The sequence below is a fragment of the Poecilia mexicana genome, unplaced genomic scaffold (genome assembly GCF_051168715.1).
Source record: "Poecilia mexicana isolate PSO_F unplaced genomic scaffold, ASM5116871v1 scaffold_2, whole genome shotgun sequence".
NCBI classification, from domain to species: Eukaryota; Metazoa; Chordata; class Actinopteri; order Cyprinodontiformes; family Poeciliidae; genus Poecilia; species Poecilia mexicana.
In genome coordinates, this window is record NW_028263371.1 from 20,633,361 (window position 1) to 20,657,662 (window position 24,302).

Below are 24,302 nucleotides of genomic sequence, written 5' to 3' on the forward strand. Positions count from 1 at the left end.
AGCCGTCTCTCTTCCCAAGTAGAAGACGTGGGATGTTTGGTTTGTACACACACCGTTAATACTCAGTCTCTACAACACCAAGATACGTCTAGCTAGAGACATCACAACGGTGACAGTAGATCGAAATGAACGAAATACCTCATGAACACGACGGTCGTTTCTCTGAAGCATGTTGAATCGTCTACCAGAACTTCTGATCATCCTTTGCCTTGGTCATGTTGGCTCCACTGGACACCGGCGGACTGAGCAATAACTCACATGTTCAACGTTTTTTTGTGTCTTTGTTTATTGAACAGTGACAAAAACCAACAGGATGCCTGGACAGAGCCGGCGCTCTCACCATGCTAACACAGACCCAGTCATATTTACATCAGGTCTCTGCCCATAAATAAAAAACCTTTACAGTTTACAGTGAACACATCTGACAGACAGCCAGTGAACACAATCCAGAGTTTACAGCCTGTTTTACAGTCATATCCACATCATCGGCTACCAGTTGTTTCTGGTTGGTCGTCCATCATCTCATGACCTTGTTTTGACCCGAGAACCCTTCCCCACCACTTTGCCAGAGTCCTTCTTAATGTCTCTCTGAATGCTGGCAATTTTCATCCCCAGGTCTCTGATGTGGACTCTGACGTTGGTCAGGTTCCTCTGCCAGGCAGCGTCCAGCTTTAAGGTGTTACCTGCCAGGCTGAGGCCCTGGCAGGTGTTGGCGTCTCTCTTGGGCGTTGTGGTGGTTCCATCAGTTCTCTTTGTTTCCTGAGGATCCCATGAGTCCAGCTTGGAGCAGCTGGAGATCTCAGACTTCTTACTTTGCTGTGGTACTTCAGAGTCCACATCGGTCCCTGCCTTGCTGCCATTTTTCCAGGTGTTTGAGTTAATTTCTTCTTTTAAATGTGCAGGATTTGAACTTCCTGCCTTCTTGTTTCGAACTGGAGCTGGTTTCTGTTCCTCTGTGACCACTTTGGTTTCAGCATCCCTACTCCTCAGTCGCTGTTGTTCCCACACCTTTCCTCCATCCACAGAGTTCAGTTTAATGGAAGGAAGTCCAGAGGGTTTTCTTTCTTTGGACTGCTGGTCCCATTTTTTAGAATCTGGATTAGCAGACCCATGGATGGGTCCAGGATCCAGACCAGACTGTCTCTGTGGTTCCCACCAGCTAGCGGTAGCTGTCATTCCTGGCTTTGCTGCGGTTGCAGCCTCAGTTTTTGGTTGATCCCACAGGCTGGACCGTCCTGAAGGTTTTGGTCCTGAAATGGACTCTACAGTCCGGCTCTTAGGACTCCTGTCCTCTTCCTGTTTTGCCAGTAAAGCCTGTGTAAGACATGGAGGTTGCCCCGGTGACGGCGGCGGTGTCAGTGGGGGGGAAACATCCAGAGAGTCCCGGCGACTGTCCACAAACTCCAGGGAGGAGCCCAGCATGCCGGCCAGCTCCGGGGTGGCCTCCACCAGCTCTAGAGGGTCCTTCACATCTGGTCTGAAGGAGGCCAGTTCCTGCTCATCTGGACCCGTCAGGAGCTGGGACAGGGACGCCTGCCGGTAGAACTCGTCTTCAGGGACAGACTGAATGTTGAGCTGTGGGAAGAGGCGCCGGAAAGAGCGAGACGCCATCCGGAGTCGACCAAGAACGTCAGCCAGGAGGAGCCAGTTTCTGGGTCTAGAGGGAGGAAGAACAAGAACATCAGCGAGAGGAACCAAACGGGCCAAAGACTTTCCTCAGAAGACACTTTCTGTGTTCTGCAAAGGTAATGGTACCAAGTGGAGTGGAGCTGGTCCAATGAAGGTACTGACAGAGCCAAGCTGGTTTCAGTAAGACAAACGATGCTGCCAGAGTTCAGAAGTTAAGAGGATGTAAAACTGTTTATCTGTTGTTGGAACAAAAACCCGGTTCAGCAAAGGCAGAACCAGAACCAGAAAGTGTCCTCCTTAAATGTCAAAGCAGCAGGAAGAAGAAGAGAAGGAGGCCGCTGCGCTGTTATATATGCTGCTGCTGAAGCTGAAAACATCAATCCAGGTGTTATTGATTCACAATGTCTATCAATGTGTGTGCGTGTGTGTGTGTGTGTGTGTGCGTGTGTGTGTGTGTGAAGGGCAGATTAGTGCGTACACCCCCAGCAGTAGACAAGGCCACATGTTGCTTTGCAGCCGGCCGCTGCCTGAATGCTAAGCAGCTCGGTGAAACGCGCCGCCGCCCGGTGGCCTTGTTTCCAGGAAGACCCATTAATACGACATCAGACGCCGCTGAGGAAGAAGAGGAGAAAAAGAGAGGCGGAGAGGAGCGACAGGGGAGGAAGACGGAGTGGAAGCCAATTAGCTGCGTCGCCACGGCGATGCAATCCTCGTTAACGACCTCTCCGTCTGTCCTCCCTCTGCTCCTCGGAGGATGTTTTTTCCTCTCCCCCTCTCACCCCACCCCGTGCCGCGCTGCCTCCTCCTCTCCTTTCTCCTCTGCCTCTTCCTCTCCCTCCTCCTCCTCAGCCGCTTTCTGAGGCCTAATTGGTGTCTGGGTGTGAAAAGACGCGTTAGAACAACAAGCAGGAGCGTGAAGGAAAACGAGTGTGAAGGAAACACAGAGTGTTTGTAGGAATGGTCTTCCTCTGGACACACTCCTTTAGCAGAACCAGACCTGAACCAGACCTGATGGTTTTCTCCTCCACCCTCATTTGGCTGGTTTTGAGTTTTATCTACTTGTTTTTGTGACGTCAACAAAACCCTGATGACGCCCCGTGTAAATGAGATAAAGGACCAGCTGGTTTGTCAAGATTCAGACTTTGAATGGTCCTTGAGGTTCTCAGAGGGTCTGGATGACCTTCGGGTTTTGTTATCGTTTGTCTGAAGAGGTGAAGTACTGAACGACTATTGTATGTTGCACCTCAGAACTCTACAAGTTATGGTACAGTTTGGTGTAGTACATCAAGGTTATGCTCAGGTCTAACATAACCCATCAGTGATTGGTTCTGGATGAACCTAATCAATCATCCATTGGTAAATCTGAGTGGATCAACATGCGTAGTTTCTATTTCTGTAGTTTATAGAAATATCAACTACAGGCAAAGTTTATTCAGCCATAGAAATAAACTATGGCTGTAGTTTATTTCTAATCTCTGTAGTTTATTTCTAATCTCTGTAGTTTGTTTCTAATCTCTAGTTTGTTTCCAATCTCTGTAGTTTGTTTCTAATCTCTGTAGTTTGTTTCTAATCTCTGTAGTTTGTTTCTAATCTCTGTAGTTTATATCTAATCTCTGTAGTTTGTTTCTAATCTCTGTAGTTTGTTTCTAATCTCTGTAGTTTATTTCTAATCTCTGTAGTTTGTTTCTAATCTCTAGTTTTTTTCCAATCTCTGTAGTTTGTTTCTAATCTCTGTAGTTTGTTTCTAATCTCTGTAGTTTGTTTCTAATCTCTGTAGTTTATATCTAATCTCTGTAGTTTGTTTCTAATCTCTGTAGTTTATTTTTATTCTCTGTAGTTTATTTCTAATCTCTGTAGTTTGTTTCTAATCTCTGTAGTTTATTTCTAATCTCTGTAGTTTGTTTCTAATCTCTGGTTTATTTCTAATCTCTGTAGTTTATTTCTAATCTCTGTAGTTTGTTTCTAATATCTGTAGTTTATTTCTAATCTCTGTGGTTTATTTCTAATCTCTGTAGTTTGTTTCTAATCTCTGGTTTATTTCTAATCTCTGTGGTTTATTTCTAATCTCTGTAGTTTATTCCTAACCGCTGTAGTTTGTAGTTTCTCCCCGGTTCCCCGTCCTGCAGGACGAATCGCCTCCTCCCAGGTTTCTGACTCACCCCTGTAACGGCGCCACCTGGATGTTGTAACACGGCAGCAGGGGCCGGTCCGACAGCTCAAACTCGAACACCTCCCTCTTGGCCCGGTTCTCCTCATCCATGTCCTCCTCTTCATCCTCCTCATCCTCATCCGGTCCAGGCGCGTCGGCCAGGATGTTGTAGGCTCCTCCCTCATATGACGGCTCTGGAGGAACAACAACATGATATTTAACTGGTTAGTTGGTCAGGCCTGTTTGGGCCTGAACTGATCAACTCTGGTTCTGGTCTGAGGTTCTGATCTGATCGGCCCTCTCTCCTCCTCAGCCTTTTATCTGAATCTCTTGTTTTGTCCTGATTCTTCTTTTCTTTAGTTGTGGCAGATGAAAGTTCCTGAACCTTCGTCTGACGTGGAGCCAGTGTGTGTGTGTGTGTGTGTGTGTGTGTGTGTGTGTGTGTGTGTGTGTGCGTGCGTGAACTCACCGCACACAGAGCTTCCGTGAAACTCCCAGCAGATTCCCGGATCGCCCTCCGACCTTCCCTGGATGTCAGACAGATAGTCTGCAGGCAGAGAGAGAGGCACAGTGTTAGGGGCGATCAAAGAGGCGACCAATCAGAGCGGACGAAGGCGGCGAGCCGAAAACAATGGAGCCACACACAGCGAGAGACGTGGAGGAGAGTGTGAGCGTTCAGACGGTGCCGACTCGGCGCTGAGTAGACGGAAGCTGGCAGGAGTGTGTGTGAGTGTGTGTCTGCGTGTGTAAGAGTGTGTGTGTTTGTCAGTGAGCTGCTCCGGGATTCAGCAGCCGAGCCTCATTAAGCTCCTCTGGAGAGAGCGCAGGAAGAAAGAGATGGGAGAACAAATACAGGCGGGGATGGTAATCAGAAAGGCTGCCGAGCGAACGCTCACACACACAACACACACACACTGAGAGCAACACACACACACAGAGTAACACACACAGAGCAACACACACACACACACACACACAGAGTAACACACACACAGAGTAACACACACACTGAGAGCAACACACACACACAGAGTAACACACACACAGAGTAACACACACACACTGAGAGCAACACACACACACAGAGTAACACACACACACTGAGAGCAACACACACACACAGAGTAACACACACACAGCCAGCCTGCTCCACGCTTTACTCCAACAGTTTTCGTCCGCTCAATATTAAATCCCCTAAATAAATGTCTTTTATTGTCTTTTGCTGTGATTTTGAGCCTTATGGGATAAACATGACTGAAGCTGCAGATGGAGACAGCAGGTCAGTCCTGCAGTTGTTGGTTTGATTCCACATGTTGATGAGCCTTTGAGCAAAGCGGTTACCCATCAGCGTGTGAACGAGTTCCTGGCTCTCCAATCTACATATTGGACTGAACTGATTAGAAAACATACGTCTCTGTGTGCAACCTGGCTGCCTCACCCTCCAGGAAGGTTTCCATGGCAGCACTGTGGGTCATGCTGAGCGGCCCTCGCCCAGAGTAAGTGGTGAGGGTCGGGTCGGCGCCGCAGGCCAGCAGAAAGCGGACCACCTCCAAATGGTCGTTTTCCACAGCGTCATGAAGCGGCCTGAGCAGAAACAGACAGAGACATTCAGGAGATACTAAAATCACTTCTGTTATTTATTCTGTTACAGAGACCAATTACAAAACAATCAACTAATAATATACTGAAATATTGTGAATATATATGAACATTTACATTTTATTTGAACTCAAACAGACTTAATATTCTCCAATATGCAGATGACATGCAGGTGTTTTAATACTAATAATTAAAATAATTTCCTAAAACAAGATAGACGTAACATTATTAGCACTGGTTGATTAAAATAAATAAATACATTAATAAATAATATATCAATGACACAATATTTGGTACATAAAACCACAGTTTTGTTTCTCGAAGATCTTTTCACTGAACACCTCATCAGTAAATCTCTAAGCTGCTGATTTTATTTTGGTGGTTAATTACAGAATAAGTAGCTGCTAATATGCTGTAATATAATAAATAACTAACTATTGACAGGCTCCATATTCTCCAAGATTCGTCAATATGCAGATGACGGTTTTCTATATGTGGAACTGAAAACAACAAAACCTCTCACACTCCATCTGTTACATATTTATTTATTCTATTAGAGTGAAGATTTACTAAATATGTAGCTACTAATATACTGAAATGCTGTCAAAATATTAACATTTACATATTATAATAAGCTTCATTTTAGCAGTTTCTTCATGAAGATTCGTCCATATGCAGATGATATTTTTCTATGCACAAAATTTAAAACTAAAATGTTCTATTTGGCTGATTTTCCAGTAAGATCAAATGAAAAGTTTCAGTAAAATTCGTGCGTATGCAGCTGAATTGGTGTTTCCTACCTGGTTCCGTCCTGAGAGCTGCAGTTGACGTCGGCGCCGTGTCTGATCAGCAGCCGTACGATGCCCAGCCAGCCGCGGGCGCAGGCCTCATGCAGGGCGCAGTACCCGGCATTGTCTCTGTGGTTCACGTCACACAGCCGCCGCTCCAGGCAATACAGCACCACCTCCTGGAGAGGAGGGGACATGCTATGAAGTCTGTTAGCAACCTGTTGGCTCATGAACCAGAGCAATGGGGAGGCACCTCATCTTCACTTAGGGCCACATCTTAAATCTTCTCAAACTCATGTAATTTTGGAAAAATACAGATGAAAACTAATTTGATTTGATTAATAAAAATATTTTAGCACAACTTTTACCTTGAAGGTCTGTTTATGTGGCCCTCTGGAGGCTTGAGGGCCAAATAAACAGCTATGGCGGGCCAGATCTGGCCCACGGCCCTTGAGTTTGACGTGTTGTACCGCAAAGAAGAGACGGAAACAAAGAATGTTTTCAAAAATAAAAAATAATTTTACTGCAGGAGACCAAGAAGCCACAGCTGTCATGTTCTGCTTTTATTGTGAAGGTCATGAAGCTTCAGGAAGTGGACCTGGTCTGGAGCTGAAGGGGTTAAACGTGACGGAGACGCTCCATCCTCAGACCCAGAGAAGAAACATAATGAAACTCCCCTCTGTTCTGATTGCAGCATGAAAATGTGTGTGTGTGTCTGAGCATGTGTGCGTGTGTGTGTGTGTGTGTGTGTGTGCAGTGATGGATGACGGCTTCATTTGCAAACTGAGCTCGTTAGCTTCACCACTGCACCTCAACGAGAAAGAGAGAGAGGCCGACACTCGTGAGGGCTGACAGGAGCTGTCGCACCACGCATGAAATATTCACACAGCGCTCCGCCGTGTGTGTGCGCGTGTGTGTGTGTGTGTGCTGCCTCTGCATGATTTCCAGACAGCTGTTGAATCCTAACTCTGAGGTCTCCTGCAGCAGGTTCAGCCTCCTACACTTTAATCTGCAGATCTGAACTCAAACCGTCCTGATGAGGAGAATCAGCCTCCATTTGCATTTTCTTCAGACAGCTGAAGCCTGGCAGTTTAAACGCTGCAGCTCATCAAACACCACGCATCGACGCAGCTTTACAGGAGGAAGACATTTGTCCGTTTGTCTCCTGCTCACAGTTTTGCATCACCAAAGAAAGAAGAAGGAATCTGTTGATTTTGATGCCAAAGTTTGGAGTTTACAACTCAGGATAAAAGCTTTGAAATGTGAAGCACAAAGAGTTAAAATGCGTCTGTATGCAGATGATACCGTCCTCTACATGGACGTGTTTTACTGTCAGGATCTGCTTGGTACTTTCAGACTCTGGAGATCCAGATGAACGACCTGCTGCAGCTGAAACATGACAGGATGGTCACCTGGTAGCCCAGCCGCGCGGCGCGCTGCAGCAGCGTCTCTCCAACGTTTTTGTTCACGATGAGGCGCCGGACCTCCGGAGGGACGGGCCGAGCCGAGTGCTGGGTCTCTGGAGAGGAGGGGTCGGGGGACTTGGAGGCGTCCATCTGGGAGACCTGGGGACGTCGATGAGAGAAACCACTTGTTAGCGTTAGCATTAGCATGTCATCAACAGTCACTCAAGTTCAACTAGTTTCATCTGGATCAGGTTTTGGTCTGTAAATAAATCTTTCATCTTTGGTTTGTTTTGGAACTAAAACTTTTTGGTTTTTGTGGCATTCTGTTCAGATCAGAACCTCATGAAACCAGAACTGGTTCAGTTCTGAGGTCCGTTTGGTCCAACGTCTGGTCTTATCTGACCAGAGGACGCTGACATCGTCCTGTAGAGTCGGAGCTCTTTCGTTTTTTCTGTACTGTCCCTTTAAATGAGCGATGTTTTGATCTTGCGAGTCGGGCTGAAGCCGAACTCATCAACATTCCTGCAGCGCGGCTCTCCTGAAGCAGGTAAAGACAGATGATGCTCCCGCTCCCAGCTACAGACGTCATGGCAACAGCAGGAGGACGTTAATGTGTCTGCGTGCGCAGACGTCTGTCAAACCAAGACGCTCGCCGCCACGCATCAGCAAACAGGAAGTGCGCTCTGCCCCGGAGGGGAGTGTGTGTGTGTGCGTGTGTGTTTACTGGCGGAGGAGGATGGAGTGTGTGTGCCCTGAGGATATCTGCTGCGCAGCAGCTGTCAGACACACACACACAAGCACACCAACACTGTTATTCCTCCTCAATCAGTTCCTGGTTTTAGTTTCTGGTTTTGGATCGGTTCTGGTCTCAGGTTCTGTCAGGGTTTAAGGATGTTTATCTGGTCTGGGTTCTCCAGACGTTCTGAACTCATTCCTCTCTGGTTCTGGACCTGAGTCCATCTCTGGATCCTGACGGTTCCTGGGTCGTTTTTCACCATTTCAGTGAAACATTTCCAATAAACTCTGTTCTGCACCAGGATGAGAAAAAATGAGAATCTGTTGATTTTGTGTGAATTTCTACGATCACAGGATCTTAAAAACCAGACGGACAGACGAGGGAAACCCAGACGTCGACACTCCTGGATCAAACATCCTTATTGATACTCTGTGAACTTTGAACCACAGGAGGAAATTCAGCCGTCTGATTGGTGGAAACCTCAGACCCATCTGAAGGCTGGAGAGTCAGATCCAGTTCTGGATCCACAGCTCAGAAACAGGAACAGGAAACTCTAGAAACCTGAGATTGAGGACCGGGTTCTGTCTCGTTGGACCGGGTTCTGTCTCGTTGGACTGGGTTCTGTCTCGCTGGACCGGGTTCTGTCCTGTTGGACCAGGTTCTGTCCTGTTGGATCTTTCTCTGATATGTGGATGATATTGAACCCAACCCACCTTCCTTGTCCGCTCCTCCTCGTCACTTCCTCCCTCGTCTCGCTCCGCCCCCAGGGAGTGCTTCATCTTAAAGGGACGCTTGCCCTTTGGCGTGTCGAGGCCGTCACCATGGCAACGGAGCAGGTGATGGTCGGCCGGGAAGGAAGACGGAGGAGCGCAGACCTTCAGGCTCTCTCCGGCCGTCTGAGGTTTGTCCTGCAGTTGGGACGAGGTCATGGAGGTCAGCAATGGAGGAGCCTGTTGGCCACCAGCGGGGGGCGGAGCCACGTGGAAAACTACAGGAAACAGAACAGGAAGTGGATATTTAGTTAACGTAGCTTAATGAAAAGCTCTGAAGAGTCCAGATTGTAAATTTTAATTTCTGGAGAAACTGAACAAAAACTTATTGAATTATTTAGCAGGTAAAAACGTTTTTGAAGTGAAATGTTGCTTATTTTGTTGATTATAAATGGTTTTTGATTAAAAGTGATTAATTTATTAGTTATTTATTAAAGTCTCAGTTATAAGAACCAAAAACGGTTTTATGGAGCTGAAGCTCCTGGTTTCATTCTGACCCTCCCGGCTCTTTATTTTCTTTATTTCCTCCTCTGCAGCTCTCAGTTAGCAGGAAATAAAAAGCCACATCAGAGGTAATGTGTGTTTATGTCAGTAATTAATCCCTGGAGCAGATCGGCTCTTCGCAGGGACACGACGACGCTCCATCTGAGGAAACGGGACCAACAAAGACGGGGAGGGGAGGGGCGGAAGGGAGGCAGCGGTTGCTACGGCGCGCCGGCGGGGCGTCCCGCCGCCATCAGCTGATGAATTATTCATGAGCCAAAGACACACACACACACACACACACACACAGCAGGAGGAAGACCATGACGACGAAGGTGTGTGTGAAGCTGCCCAACAGACAGTCATTTCTCAGATTGGCTTCTGAGCTATGACATCATCTAACTCACTGGCCCCGCCCCCACAGTCAGCTGGTGACCCCTGACCTTTAAATAAAGCAAACAGATGACTGAAAATGTTCAAATATGGATGAAGGTTGGATTAATGTTGGATGCATGTTGGATGAACCTCCATGCAGTGTTTCTCAGTGGCGTTCCACTCGGCTCTGTTTTTGTTCTCCTGATGTTTTACAGGATCAAATTCATAATTTTTTTTTTTCCTCTTTAAAACTTAAAAATAAAAACAATGTTTTATTGTTTATTTCACTAAAATCAAGCTGCTGATCCTCAGAGCTGAGCTCTTCCTCCTCCAGGTTAGTCTGAAGGGTTAAATTCATGAACGCGTCGTTTGTTTTCCTCCATAGATTCAGATTTAAGCTAAAGGTTACCATGGCGATACGTCTGAAGGCGTTCAGGACTGAGCCGATCCTCCGGGATGAGGAGCGATCGGCTCCACGTCTGGCTCTAATTAGATTTCTGCGTCTGGATTTAAACCCAGTCTGAAGCTGAGGGAACCGGAGAGCAAACAGAGGAAGAGGAGGAGGAGGAAGAGCGGGCTGCTAACGCGGCTCTGCGGGGTGACAGCTCCATCTGGGAGATGTTAGACGGCTATTAGCGCGCCACGAGGCCCGGCGGCTCCGTAAACACACGCAGGAACACACACGGCGCCGGCTGTTGTTCCAGGCGTGCGCTCTGGCAATCAGGGGAGGAAGAGGAGGAGGAGGAGGAAGAGGACAGGGCAGATTTCATCAGCTGGAACAATAAAAGCTCCAACAGACGCTTCTACGTCTAAACAGGTGATCCAGCCTCCGTTACCATAGCGACTACAGTTTCTACGTTCACAGGAACAGCCAAACATGCTTCACCTGTCGGGGCGTCCCGCCTCAGGAACCTGGACTCACTCCAGCTGCCGTTGACCTCTGACCTCTCAGGCAACAACTTCCTGTCCAGGTCTGTGGATTTCTCCCCAGAGGGCAGCCATTGGCTGAGCTCTCCGGGTGGGCGGGGCTTGTTTAGTCGCAGGCCGTTTAACTCGATGCGGACCTTCAGCTTCTTCACGTCGTCCAGAATCGAGTCTGTGAAGATGAGCAGGGGGTCAGAGGTCATTTCACCACTGAAAACTAATAATAATGACATAATAAATATAAAATATAAACTGTGGCGTAAACTCAGAGTCATCTGCATAACGAGAAACCTGGAAGCTACTGGGAGTAGAAAACCTAATAGGAATAATCTGGATTATTCAGCCTGTTGGACAGAAAACTGCGATAAAGTGATAGTTTCAACACGACTCATTCATTTATAATGTTACAGTTTAGCTCTGTAGCTTAAGCTTTAGCTTGATACTAAATATTTAGCTAGCAAATTAAAATTGTATGTTGAAGCTAAATATTTAGTCATATTTCACCATGGTATTCATTAATTTATAGTGTCATTACTTAGTTTGCTTGCTAAATATTTAGCTTTAAACTACATATTTAGCTAGCAAGCTAATATTTAGACTGAATCTAAATATTAGCTTGCTAGCTAAATATCTGACCTCAACCTAAATATTTAGGTTGATGCTAACTATCTAGCTCAGAGCTAAATAAATAAAACCAGCGGTTGGACTACAAGCCCCAATGAAGCGCTGCAGTAAATCAGTTAAGGTTTTATTCTACCAATAACATCAGATTCTAATCTCTGTTTTTAACTAATTAATCTGACTTTCCAGGTTAAATCAAGGTGAAAATCTGCTTCTCCTATTGGCTGAAACCTGGCCGTTGTGTGAATGACTGAGTGAAGCGTTTTGTGGAGGTTATCTACAGGAAGTGACCGGATCCGGATCGGTTCCTACCGTTGGAGACTCTGACTCTCTTGGTTGGACTTCCTGTCCCGCCCTCGTCCCCTCCCGCCTCGCCCCTCCCTCGCTTCTGGCGGCTGCTGATGATGCTGCTCTGATGAAACGGCTCCAGGCTGAAGATTCGCCGCCGGCTCATGGGGATGTTTGGACTAGACCGCAGAGCGACTTGGTTCTCCTGAAATGGACCTCTGGACCCAAATGGCTGGATCTGATCGTCGTCCTTCTCCTGGAGGACAGGAAGTGGCTCTGTATGGCGGTAAAGGCGATGATTGAGAGAAGACGACGGATTTAAACCTGAGAAGAAGAAAATAACCTCAGCTCAACAGAAATGTTAGCAAAGCTAAAAATTTGTTTTGATTTAAATCTCAGTTTTAAGGAAAAACAGATGTGGAATATTTGGGGATTCTGTTGCGGTAACAATGTTAGTGTGACCTTTGACCTGCTGAGTGTAGAGCAATGAGCAGCCTGATGACAATGATTTATGATGTTTCAACAGTTTCCAAACTTTTCCTTCAGCAGTGGAGTCTGGAGCAGCGACTGCTGACAAACTGCTGCTTTACACTCAGATGGTGCTGCAGGTCGGGTTCTGGTCCAAATCGATTCATCCAGCTCATGTAGAAACCACCAGGTGAAAACTAAAAACATTGCTCAGAACCTTTTCAGTGATTTTAAAGTTTGGACTTTAATCCAAATCGAGGTTCGGTTTGTTTCTGATCTTCAGGCAGGAAACTCTGGATCAACCCTGGAGCCATGCTGCATTCAAGAACAATAACCAGTGGTGTTATGTTTTCACAGCCACCCACGGCGCAGCAACACGATGAGACGCAGCTTCGACGGTTCCTGTGGAACCGGCCCGAGTTTCCGCCGGGATTACGGAGCTCTAATGGTGCCGAAGTGTGAAAGTGTCTCTGCGACTTTCGGCTTCCTGCAGGAAACGAGGGCAGCGCTGCGCCGGCTTTAAAAACAGACGAGTGCACTCAGAGTTCAGATCTGTGTGTGTGTGTGTGTGTGCGTGTGTATGTATGCGTGTGTGTCACATCTCCAAACACTCACACACACTGACTCAGAGAGAGGGGGGCTCAAAGAGACAAAGGAAGTGACTTAAAGTGAGTTAAATATAACAAAGTGAGTTTTTATGTCCTTTTTTCTTGCTGTGGGTTTCTGTAGGAGCGTGCACGAGGGTGGAGGAGCGTCCACGTCATCCGGCAGAAATCCTCTTACCTCTCAGCGTCTCAGCGGCTGCACAGGGAGTTCCTCCCCTCTCTCCTCCTCCTTCCTCTCCGTTCTTCCTCTCCTCCTCATCCTCTTCATCCCTTCTTCCAGCTTCCTGCTGGCCGTCTGCCAGCTCCTCCTCCTCCTCCTGTGTTCTTCCTCCTCCCTCCCTCAGCTCCAGCTCAGAGAACTGCAGCATGGCGCGCTGAGAGACAACGAAGTGAGAAGAAAATCTGGGTTTGTGTTTGTTGGGTGTGAAACAGCAGAGCAGCTTCTGGTTTCCCCCGGTTAGCCGACCCGTCAGCGACCCGATCCACTGCTGGGTTCTGATCTGACACAACCAGATTTGTGGCTGATCCACACAGCCACAAATCCTGATCACATCATCAGAACTCAGCCAAAATAAAGAGTTCTGGATCCGTCTGGGGTGAAAATCACTGATATTTCTGTCGTGTTCTCAAAGATCAGCGCCGATTGAGACACAGTTAGCATCAATCACTGAACTTCTCTTAAAGAAACAAGATCAGTTTACAACCTGATGGATGTTTTTAGGTTTGACCAACATAGTCAACCTCTTGTTTCAGTCACTTTCAGTTTATGATTCATTTATTTGTTCTCCTGCTAACTGCTCTGACTGAACAGATTCAAGTTGTTTTTACATGTTAGCTTATGAGGCTGTTGGTGGATTTAAATGCGCTGCTGAACTGGAGCAGCTAATGTACAATTCAGAACATTAAAATCTGTTTCTCTGTATCGTTTGAGCTGATACCAAACCTCAGGTATCGGTGGTCTACAGCTTGTGTTCAGTCAGATCATCAGGACTCATCGCTGCTGCCGCATTTTGATGCCGTTTGATTTGTAAATCAGAATCTAAGACAACGAGAGTAAAATCTGTTCAAGTTTCAAAGCCAAGAAAGTTATTTCCTTCCAGTTTGGAGTCTGATGAATTCAAACTGTCCTGAAACATTTCAACACAGGTGATAAATATAAATGAGCGTTAAGCTCAGTAAACGGTGATAAACTGCAGTTTTAGCTGTGAGTCTTCCTCCTCTAACCTGGTGGAAGCAGCTTCTCGTGTTCAGCCTCCCCCTCCTCTCTGTCGCACCTCCATCTGCCCTGACCACAAACCCATTTTAAAATTAATGGCCCATGAAACGACCTACAAATCCATCCGGCGCTGCGGCTCGGATCCGCCGGCACCCGGAGGAGAAGGACGAGCGAGTTAATGAGAGCGCCACCGTCCTTCAGGAGCCGCCGGCCAGCCGGCTGACAGCAGAACACGCAGCGCTGGTTTCTCCACGGCTCGACGCTGAGATCAGGTTTCTGCAGATTTTATCAGAGACCCAGAGCCGCTCTGCTGTCATATAACCAGAAATAAAACCGTCATGTCATTTATATCCCGTATTACTGCATCCAGAACCGACACTAAAGATGGAGAAACAGAAAAACATCATCCTGCTGCTCAGAGACATTCTCCACAGACAGAGAGAGAAATCCCACCCTGAGTTCTGGGTCCGATCCATGGAGAACCGGCAAGTCCAGGAGGGATTTAACCCAGGACATCACAGCTGAGCCAACAGGAAGGGGAAATATCTGAGTATTCTGTGAACCAGGGTCCAGCATGAACGTCCTGCATGTGTTCAGGTTTAGACCAGGTGTTCCCTCGGTAACCCATAGTTACTGGTCTAAAGACATCTACAGATATTAACTCACAAGAGAGGAAAATTAAGCAACTAAGACACAAAGTTATCTTTGGTAAACAATCACATATCTAATAAATAGTCCAGTCATATGAATTCCTCAGATTTAACCTTCAGTCTGACATGAAGCTGAAATTATGCCCAGAAAATCGTTGGACGTGTGAAACGTCTCAACATTTGATATCAAACCATCGGTGCTCGTCTGATCGTGTCCTAATCAAAACCTGCAAAGGTCACCATGGTTCAGCCAATCTCAGATACTTTAAGGGTTCATTCACACCAGTCCTGTTCAGGCCACTTTAACTCATTTGTCTAGAAAGTTTGGTTCCTTTGGAGGTGTGAATGTGTAATAAAACTCTGATGCGGACTAAAAAAGTGAACCTCAGTCTGGGTCCAGTTGAACTGAACTCTGGTTCGGTTTGATGTGTAAACACCAAGCAGACCAGAGACTGTTCCAAAAGCAGGAAGTGAACTACAGTGCAAGGCATTCTGGGTAAAGACAACCAAAGCTAACGTGCTAGCCTAGCGCCAGCAGCAGAAATTTCTCCTGGTCTTTAGCCAAAGACAAACCAGAAATCCAGCAGCAGAAATTTCTCCTGGTCTTTAGCCAAAGACAAACCAGAAATCCTCCAACTGCTAAAATCTGACGCCTCCATTTTGTTTCCATCTGGTGAAGAAGGAAGTTGCGCTCAGTGTCTTCAGAGGTTTTTGTGTCATTTCCTTTAGTGGCTCTTGGTGCAGCGCCCCCACAGGCCAGGAGGGGAACAGGTCAGTTTGACTCAGAGCAGAGAGAAAGAGAACCAGAGTTTTGGTCTCTAATCAACCTGAATCTGCTGGACTGTCAGGTCTGAAAACAGGCTATAGAAGTTGTGGGAATGAGCCTCCATGGACCAAACATTTGTCCAGGAAGTCCAACAGATCTTTGACTGGATTAACCCTCTGGCATTGGATTCAGACACTTTACCAAGTCATTAGCAGAGCATTGATAATGATCTGAGCTTTGGTTTTCTGTTTGTAGCAACAGAAATACATCAGTTACAGAAGCCAATAAACTCAAAGAATCACAGAGAGGATTCTCCAACAACACCTTCAGTCAACCTTCTGAACATGAGTGAACTCAAAGCTGAACGATGAACTTCAAGACCTGAACAGAAATCTGACATACAGTACCATCCTTATTTACAGCAGGAATAACTGACCAAATGAAGTTTATTTTCTGAGTTAAATTAACTTAATGAACCTGGAACCCAACAGACTAGAGGAGTTTAATGACAACAGACTACCAAGGAGCAATAGGCTGAAGATTTTCATGATTATTTAAGCAAAGAAACCAGAAATTCTCCTACCTGTAGAGCACTTTTCTCGCTGACATCAGAAAGGAGGTCAGAGGTCATGTCTTTAAGATGGCCGCCCACACAGCCAGGGGAGTTTGTCATCTTCTTGCTGAAGCTTGACTGCCTGTTTCTGCAGCTATCAGAGTCTTTAGAATCATCTTCTAGGAGAGTTGCATTGTCCTGCAAATTCTTCCCTTTGCTTCCACAGCTGGCCTTGGTGAGAAGGTCTTTGTCAGCCTGTGGAGTCGGGTTACTGTGAACTCCATCGGTAGTGAAAAGGTTCGGACCAGAAGAGCCTTCAGTGAAACTTCCAGATGAGGGGAGCCTGTGGCTACTGTTTGGGAACAACATGAGGCCTTCTAAGGCGGCATTCCCACAGGTTGGGCTGGTTTTTCCATAAGCCGGAGCCCTCAAGCTGAAACTGGGCCATGTAGCGTTGTGGTTTTCACCGTTATCAAATGATTCAATGCCGTTTCCACAGCTTGAAACCACAGAGTTTCTATTTTCACCAGGAGAACAATTGTAAATTCTGGATTCATTCACAGATACCATCAAACCGACATTAGTGCCACTTGATCCCCCAACATTTGGACTTCTGTCTGTGGTACATGTTGGGTCTTTGGGGTTGATGCTCGGATACAGCGAAAGCAGAGAGTTTGTGACATTTTCAGTTGGGAATCTGGGGTTTAACACACTCCATGATGGGACCTGAGAACTGGAATCATTAGAAACCAGTTCCTTACTGGTGGAACCTGAACTTTCTGACAGATCACCACCAACAAAAGCTGGAGTCTTTGGGTTGATGATTGTACGTTGTGTTTCACCAGAACAACCTTCACCACCGTTGGGAACCAATGAGATTGGATTTTCTGGAGGGCCTTGGTGAGAGCCGTCACATTTACTTGAAGATTCAGGGTTTCCTTCTGTTGAAACGACTCCTGATGTCACTGGGGCATCGCCACCAGAAGCTTTAGAGTCTCTAGAGAACTGCCATGGGGACGTTCGGGCACACTGCATTGTCAGTTCTTCTGGGATGTCTAGAAATGGACTTTCTGGTTTCTCCTCTTCTGAGAGTTCTTGGCTACTACAAGGCGGCGGTAAAGCGGTAGAGCTGGATGGAGTCTGGGGTAGTGAGTTCAGACTCTGCTCTGCATTCTGGATCCAAGGACTTCCTTCTGGGAGCCAGGACTTCTTGCCTTTGAACTGGTTCCCTCCACCAGTTCCCTGTTTGTGGGGAACATCCATCAGAGGGTTGCAGTTGTTGTCATTTTCCTCGTCACGTACCAAGTCAATGCAAACTACATCGTCCCTGGCAGCAGACGGGGGTTTATCTGGAGATGTTTTTGAAGCTGGTTTCATGGTTTTCTCAGTCTCATCGTCGTTCTCGTGACCACAGTTACCATCCTGCCTTTTCTGATTCATGAATTGTTCTTCATCTCTGATTTTATTATGGATCTTAGACAAATTATGATTTGGATCTTTGTTTTCGAGACCTGAACAGTTAGACATGGAGGCCATCTTATCTGAGCTCTGGTAAGGTAATATTCCATACGGGAGGCCATGTGACTGGTAAAAGTTGCTGTTGCCAAGCAAAAGTGGATGGGGGAACACATGGCCCTTTGTTGGCATTCGCTGCATTGACAGAGTCTCAGTGACAGAGTATGGGACGTAGCGGTTAGCATAACCTAAACTATGAGGTAGGTAAGAGTCCCTATAAATTTGGCTGGAGGAGTTTTTGTTTTCTGGGTTGAACTGTTGGTACTGTGATGGATCTGGCTGGCTCTCTTTAGAGTCGGGCTTTGAAGGATTTTTACTCTGTTTTCTAGAGCAGGCTTCCCCTTTGTTGCCTTTTACAGAATCAGCAATAGAAACTTTGGGCCACTCAGGTTTTGATTTGGAGGCAGGACACTGTCCAGCAGAGGCCGTACTGGGAATACTGGTTACCTGTCCCACAGATTCAGTTGGACCTGGAGATTCCTGCTGATTCTGAGTAGTGTCCACTGCACTGCTTGTAGTCTGGGAGCAAATGTTACGGTCTGTGAGGACCCCAGAGGTCATTTCATGATCTGAGGTCTTGGTCAAAGAGCTGATGGGTGGAGGTCGTCCCTCTTTGAGGTCTTGCTTCTGATTGGCTCCCACCCTGTAGTGAGACGGTTGTAAATACGCCAAACTGGCCACAGCTGCCGCTTTGGACGGGAATCCATTTGGGAATTCTTCCAACTCTTCAGCAGGATTTGCTTTTCCTTCCAGGTTTTTGGTAGCTTTCTGAGGTACAGCGGTGCCTGGTGACGTCTTTGCACGGGTTGAGTGAGTTTCAGCGCTATAGTTGGAGTCTTTGGTATTGCTGCTGCCTGAGTTGATGGAGCGGCTGCGCTGGGAGGCCAGGTAGAAGGGATGTGAAGCAGGAAATGAGGGTGAGGTGGCCTTCTTGTAAAGATGCTTCTGAGGGTCTGCAGTGGACTGAGAAACTGAGGTGGGCGGTTGGGACACTGGAGGTGAGTTAACGTGAGCGCCACTGCTGACGGCGCTCTTGGTAGAGCAGGACTGATTCGGCTTTACTTCACGTTGACACTCAGAATGCTCCATCTGCATCTGGGGCTCCTGCCGAGTCTGAGAACCGGTGCTGAAAGCAGAAAGCTCTTGAGGCAACTGTGGTCCAAAGCCTTGCAAGGTCTTGTCCTGGCTGTGGGGCAGGGGTGAGAGGACGGCCCGGGTGAGGTTGACTGAGGACATCCTGATGGGAGGAGCCAGTGAGGAAGCAATATGAGCAGGAGAGTAGGGAGAAATGAAGAAAAGTCTTTCATCTCCAGGCGTGTTACTTCCAGTTGCACATAACGACTGATAGGCCAGCTGCTGCTGGGTGAAGGGCGATGCAGACAAGAGGGACGTCTTGTACGCCATGTCCAGGAAGGGGTACATTGAAGCATCCATGTACGGGCTAATCCAAGGCAACCTGAGAAAGTTACCAGCACCGTTCAGACTCCGCTCTGACTGCTTCTCAACAGGCAGAGACTGGGGGTTCAATCCCAGGCCGTTCCCTTCTGCAGCAGAGACGAGCAGAGGCTTCTGCAGCCCTGGAGCTGAGCTTTTATACAGTTCAGCACATCCATTGACAGACTTCTGGCCTTCCAGAAGGGGCACAGCAGGCTTATACAGGAGGTCATAGCCAAGTCGCAGAGAGGCGCCAGGATCCTGGGGCTTCTGCGCAGAAAGAGGATGGATGCCCGGGTAGATGAGTCCTGCATGGGGGCGGATACTTTCCCCCACCAGAGCGTTCCGGTCAATGCTGAGGGCTGCAAGGGGATTCATCTTGTGAGCTGCTCTGGCATCTACCTGAAACATGAAAAGGCAACATTAGCTGCATTGATCAACAAGATTATTTTCAGTGAAATCATTGGATAAATGATTCCTTCTACTAGAATCTAGCAAGTTCAGAACAGATGATGGTGGCAACACAAAGTTATGAGGCAATAACCGAAACATCTGACACTCGTAGTAACGAGTAAAAGTAAGCAGACAGAAAATGGACATTAGACACTAAGATCATCACTGGATGGGTTTAAAGTTTGGATCTGAATGAAGCTGATGGACTATAGGTGCTACAGAAGCCAAAAGGGCCCAATGTTTTTCTATAAACAATCATTTTACACTTTAACATGAATAGAAACAGGTTCCAATACATGTAATGAACCAACACTGGTTTGTCCCTTTGGTTTGGACTTTTTAAAGCCTGGTTGACTCAAAACCAAAGAGGTTCAGAGAGTTAGAAGAACTGCTGATGTTCACCGTAACAACAAAGTCAGCAGAGTGAACGTAGGTCAACATGAATGTTTCAGCATTTATTCAAGAGTGTTTGTTAAATCTAATAATTTTGTAGTCAGTAACATTTTTTTGGAGTTGCACATTTTTCTGTCACATTTGTACATTTTATAAAACTGCAATGAATGATGCAACATTTCAAAGAGTTTTAATGTTTTCACACAGCAATGAATAAAAAGTGTTTCTATATTTCATGCACTGATGAAGGGAGGATGCTTCTGAAGGAAATGAACCAACAGCTCTCCACTTTCAGGTCAACATCTGGTCAAACTAGTTCTGTCAAACCCAGTCAAAAGGAGCTTTAACCTGAGCTGCAGTTATAAGAGCTTCTGGCCCGGAAACGTCAGTGAGGCTGACCTTTCACCTCTCCATGCTGTGGACCCGACTACCTCTGGTTTCAGCTTCAGACGGGACCGTCTGCCTGGAGGACAACGCTCTGGCCACCGTGTCTGCAGCCGGACAGAAAACACACAAACAAGCATTTCAGAACCCAACAGAACCAGTTAGACTGGTTTTAATTTGATCCGAGACGCAAATATATTTAATGGAGAGTTCATAAAGTCAGATTTAAAGCAAATGGTCAAATTTTATGATTCCAAACCAACCTCTTTTAATTACTCATGATATGGTCAACATTTTAATGGTCCAAATTAAAAATCTCTATTCTTTGAGTTACAGTAGATTACTCAAAGAGTTCAAAACATAAAATCCCTCCTGATGGAAATCGTTTTGTCCACTGTCCCAGCTCAGACCTGGTGCTAAGACAGAACCAGTTTACCTGAACCACGGTCAGCAGGAAAACAAAGCTGCTAAGCAGGTGCTAGCAGCAGTTTAGCACCAGAACCAATTCGGTAGAGAAACGGACAAAGTGTCCTGAAAGAACAGTGAGGATAACGCGCTATGCTGATGATACTGTGATAAAATTCTCCAAAAGACAAATTAGTGACCTACAATAGGCTATGTATACAGTCATAGTGACAATGTCATACATTCTGCAATAATAAATACTTATTTAATCATAAAAGCTGTTTTCTAAAACATACCCAGAAGACAAGATTTCTGAGTAGCTTTCCCTTTTCTGTTTGTTTTAATCAGAATTTCCCTTCATTTGTCTGTAAAGAATGAATCTGTAGTAATATGAGGTATTTCTTACATACCAGTAAACATTATTTTTATCAACATTTTGTCCTGGCACCTTAATAAATTCAGTTTTATGTGGAATGAATTTCAGAAACCGGCGCTGGTGACCAGTTTCAGCTGAAGTCTGAGGGGAGGTTTTGTTTTTCTCTTCAGGTCAGATTTTCTCTGCTCAGTCTGGTGTGTGTGCTGCACATTCCAGCTGCAAACACACACACACACACACACACACACACACACACACGAAGATCCTGGAAACTGACGTGTGTGTGTGTTGGTTTTATCGCCCAGCCGGAGGGCTGATAAGGCACGTCACCGCTTTTCCCGAGGAACTCATAATCCTACGGAGAGAAAACGTATCAGCGGCGCTCGGCGGATACACACAGCCGCCTGAAGGGCTGCCACACACACTCCCTCACACACACACACACACACACACGCACACACACACACACACACACACACACACACACACACACACACACACAGTAATTGATGGCTGTTAGCAGGCTGGGATTTCAATAACAGCTCTTATCTGGCGGCTGCTGAAGGACAGCCGTGTGTGTGTGCTCACGTCCTCGCACGCTTGTGTGAACACATTACAGAGCCATCAAAGACGGGACATTCCAGCCCGGCTGCAGAGTTCATGTCAGGGTTCAGGACGCCTGGAAACACAGGCTGATGATGGATGTCCTCGCAAACACACACAGGCCTGCACGTTTTGCTCCAGCAGGTTTACAACCGAGGGGAAATAATCTGCAGTTTCCTGGAGGATTTTTCCTCCATGATGAGCTCTTTGTGCTCAGCATTTATTCGCCAGTGAACGTGAAATTTAAAATCTGCGCAGAGCTCAAACCGTTTCTGCCATTTCGTCTGGTTATTTAGAGGAAAAGCTTCGGGTCACAAAAAGATTCATAAATGTTACAAACCCAGACGGGTGTGTGTCTGAAACATTCTGTAGTTTCCTGCTCATACAGGGACAAAGAATTACGGCGCTCAGCTAACACTACAGCGGCACCTCGGTGCAGTTCCTCTTCTAAGCAGCAGGGGTCACTCTTCAGGAAGTGACATCTCTATCCTGCACAGGAAGTGATAAGTTCATAAACAAGTTTTCCTGAACCTTGTTTGTCTAGCTGCTCGGTCAGCTTAACTGATGTTTACTGCTAATTAATAACGGCTAAAAAAAACCTTGACTTTTATTTTAAACATATTAAATTGATGTGACCTCGCTGCACGCTTTCAAACAATAACTATATATATTTATTTCACATTGGTTACTTTTGATGCGACAGACTGGCGACCTGTCCAGGGTGTACCCCGCCTCTCGCCCGGAACGTGAGCTGGAGATAGGCACCAGCACCCCTCCCGACCCCACTGAGGGACAAGGGTGACGGAAAATGGATGGATGGTTACTTTTGAATCCAAAACAAACCAACGTTTCCCTCCAGTAAACATTTAGTGGCTCATCTGTTGTCATGAAAACCAGTCTGTATTCTCATAGCAACCATCCTGGCAACCAATCTTTAGTTTCCTACTATCAACGTATCTGCAACCAGCAACAATCCAACAGCCAATAACCATCAGTAAAAAGTCCAGTTCAGGTTTGGTTAACACCACAACCACAGATCAGTCCAACCCAAAGCAGTACATCATACAGAGTCCAATGGTGGACTAGGTTTGGACTAGACTGGTCAATCTCCTCAAAACCTTATGTCCGTCTTCAGAAGCAGATCCCTGAGTAACATCTGAAACTTCAAGTTTCTGACTTTGTGGTTTTTACCCAGAAAGGAGAATCAACTGACGACGGAGTCCACTGGAGATGTCCAACTTCCAGAGACCAGTGGACACAGACACCAGAACCATGCAGGGACATTCAACTAGCAGCATCAGTAAACGTCTGCTGCTGAATCCGTTTTAATTGGTTAATTAATGCCGTTTGTCATTTGAACCAGATCCACCGGTCCAAACTGAAACATTGAGATAAAACTGGACAGAAGCTCCATTTATTTTATTTTTCACTAAACAGCAGAAATCAGGACGTCTGTAGCTGTTAGCTTCTGCAGCTGCACTAAGATGGTTTCCACTGTATTAGAGCATATTAGGTAGGGATGAGCGATAATTATTGGTCCAATAATAATAAATTATGATGTCATTAAACTGAGTCGACTGTTTTTGGTCTCATAAAGTATTTCTTTTGGTCATTTGTATTTCCAGGTTTGTTATCAGTTATTATCGGTTATCAGTTTCAATAAGAGTTATCGTACATCTCTAATATTAAATTATATTTGGTGTTTAAACTATTAGTGTTTTTAGAGGCGGTCTGAAGTATTTGTGGCCCCTATAACTCCCATGAACACCCGGGGTCGACTCAATTTCAGGGGCCTCCAGCATTTTTACTAAATAAAGCAACGAAGAGCAAAAATGTTGTAGATTTTAGATATTATTTACAAAACTTGGAAAAGCAGAATATATTTTTGTTGATAAAATTACCCTAATATAAAAGATGAATGTGGAAAACTGGGCAAAAAAATTGTCACCATTTTAGCAGTTACATTTTTATTTTATTTTCTGATTAAGTTTATAAAAGTTTGAGATTCTAAAACCTGAACCAGCAGCAGACAGAAACATTTAAATCAACAGCTGCAGAAACCAATTAAACCTGAATGCCACATCAATTAAGCCGATAATCAATCTATATTACTAATGATCTGATCATGTTTGTAACTCATCAGACAGACCTGAAGTTCTCCATCATGGACCCGGATCCTCCTTCCGAACCGAACTTCCTGATCTTCCAGCTCGAACATCCATCCGGTTAAAGTCGGAAATCCCACAAATCCATCCTCATCGACCCGCGCGTGTGGCGGCGTGCGCGCGCTCAACAAACACCGAGACGCTCGCGCTTTCTTCCTGTTCCGTTCACGCGCTCCTCCATGTAAACACAAAGGGAGGCGTTAATGAGTTACCTGCGGACGCGCGCGCTCACACCTGAGCACGCACGCGCCCCGCTGCGCGCGCGCAGAGTCCCGTCAGAGACAGTTAATCGCATCCAAACTGTTTCCGCTGTTGAAGCAGGAAAACGCGGAGCGGCAGATTTCCTCCACGCGGGAACAATCCACGGAGTGGCGCGCGGACGATTCCACGACCGACCCTTTCTTCTCGGTCCGTCGCGTGCCTCAGTGTGCAGGGTTTATCCTCCTCCTCCTCCTCATCCTCCCCACGCGGACTCAGCCTCCCTCTTCTTTCTCCGCCGCTCACGCGCTCATGGATCAAATGACTCTAAACGATCAGTGACGTTCCCA

At 46.4% G+C, this 24,302-nt stretch overlaps 1 protein-coding gene across 3 annotated transcripts; it reads right to left on the reverse strand.

Moving 5' to 3' along the window:
* Positions 1–243: 243 nt before the first annotated feature.
* LOC148160564 (BCL-6 corepressor-like) lies at positions 244–24,268 on the reverse strand. 3 transcript variants are annotated; one of them, XM_088003718.1, is made up of 13 exons: positions 23,739–24,268; positions 20,221–20,312; positions 16,057–19,377; positions 13,020–13,215; positions 11,793–12,092; positions 10,822–11,031; positions 9,021–9,295; positions 7,578–7,730; positions 6,178–6,344; positions 5,217–5,362; positions 4,248–4,325; positions 3,789–3,972; positions 244–1,657 (listed from the first exon to the last, which is right to left on the reverse strand). In XM_088003718.1, the coding sequence occupies exons 3-13, from the start codon at positions 19,351–19,353 to the stop codon at positions 523–525; spliced, it is 6,141 nt and encodes a 2,046-aa protein (XP_087859844.1). In that variant the 5' UTR covers positions 19,354–19,377; positions 20,221–20,312; positions 23,739–24,268; the 3' UTR covers positions 244–522. The 3 variants fall into 3 exon arrangements, with proteins under 3 accessions (XP_087859844.1, XP_087859845.1, XP_087859843.1); XM_088003719.1 differs by having other exon boundaries at positions 20,170–20,312; XM_088003717.1 differs by lacking the exon at positions 20,221–20,312.
* Between the last annotated feature and the right edge of the window lie 34 nt (positions 24,269–24,302).

Excerpts from the sequence above, each read along its gene's own strand:
- LOC148160564 (XM_088003717.1), bottom strand. The coding sequence starts at position 23,807 with ATGTTCGAGCTGGAAGATCAGGAAGTTCGGTTCGGAAGGAGGATCCGG. Across the intron at positions 9,296-10,821 it reads GAGGCGGGACGCCCCGACAG|TTTTCCACGTGGCTCCGCCC; the intron begins GTGAAGCATGTT and ends TGTTTCCTGTAG. Across the intron at positions 3,973-4,247 it reads TCACGGAAGCTCTGTGTGCG|AGCCGTCATATGAGGGAGGA; the intron begins GTGAGTTCACGC and ends TTGTTCCTCCAG.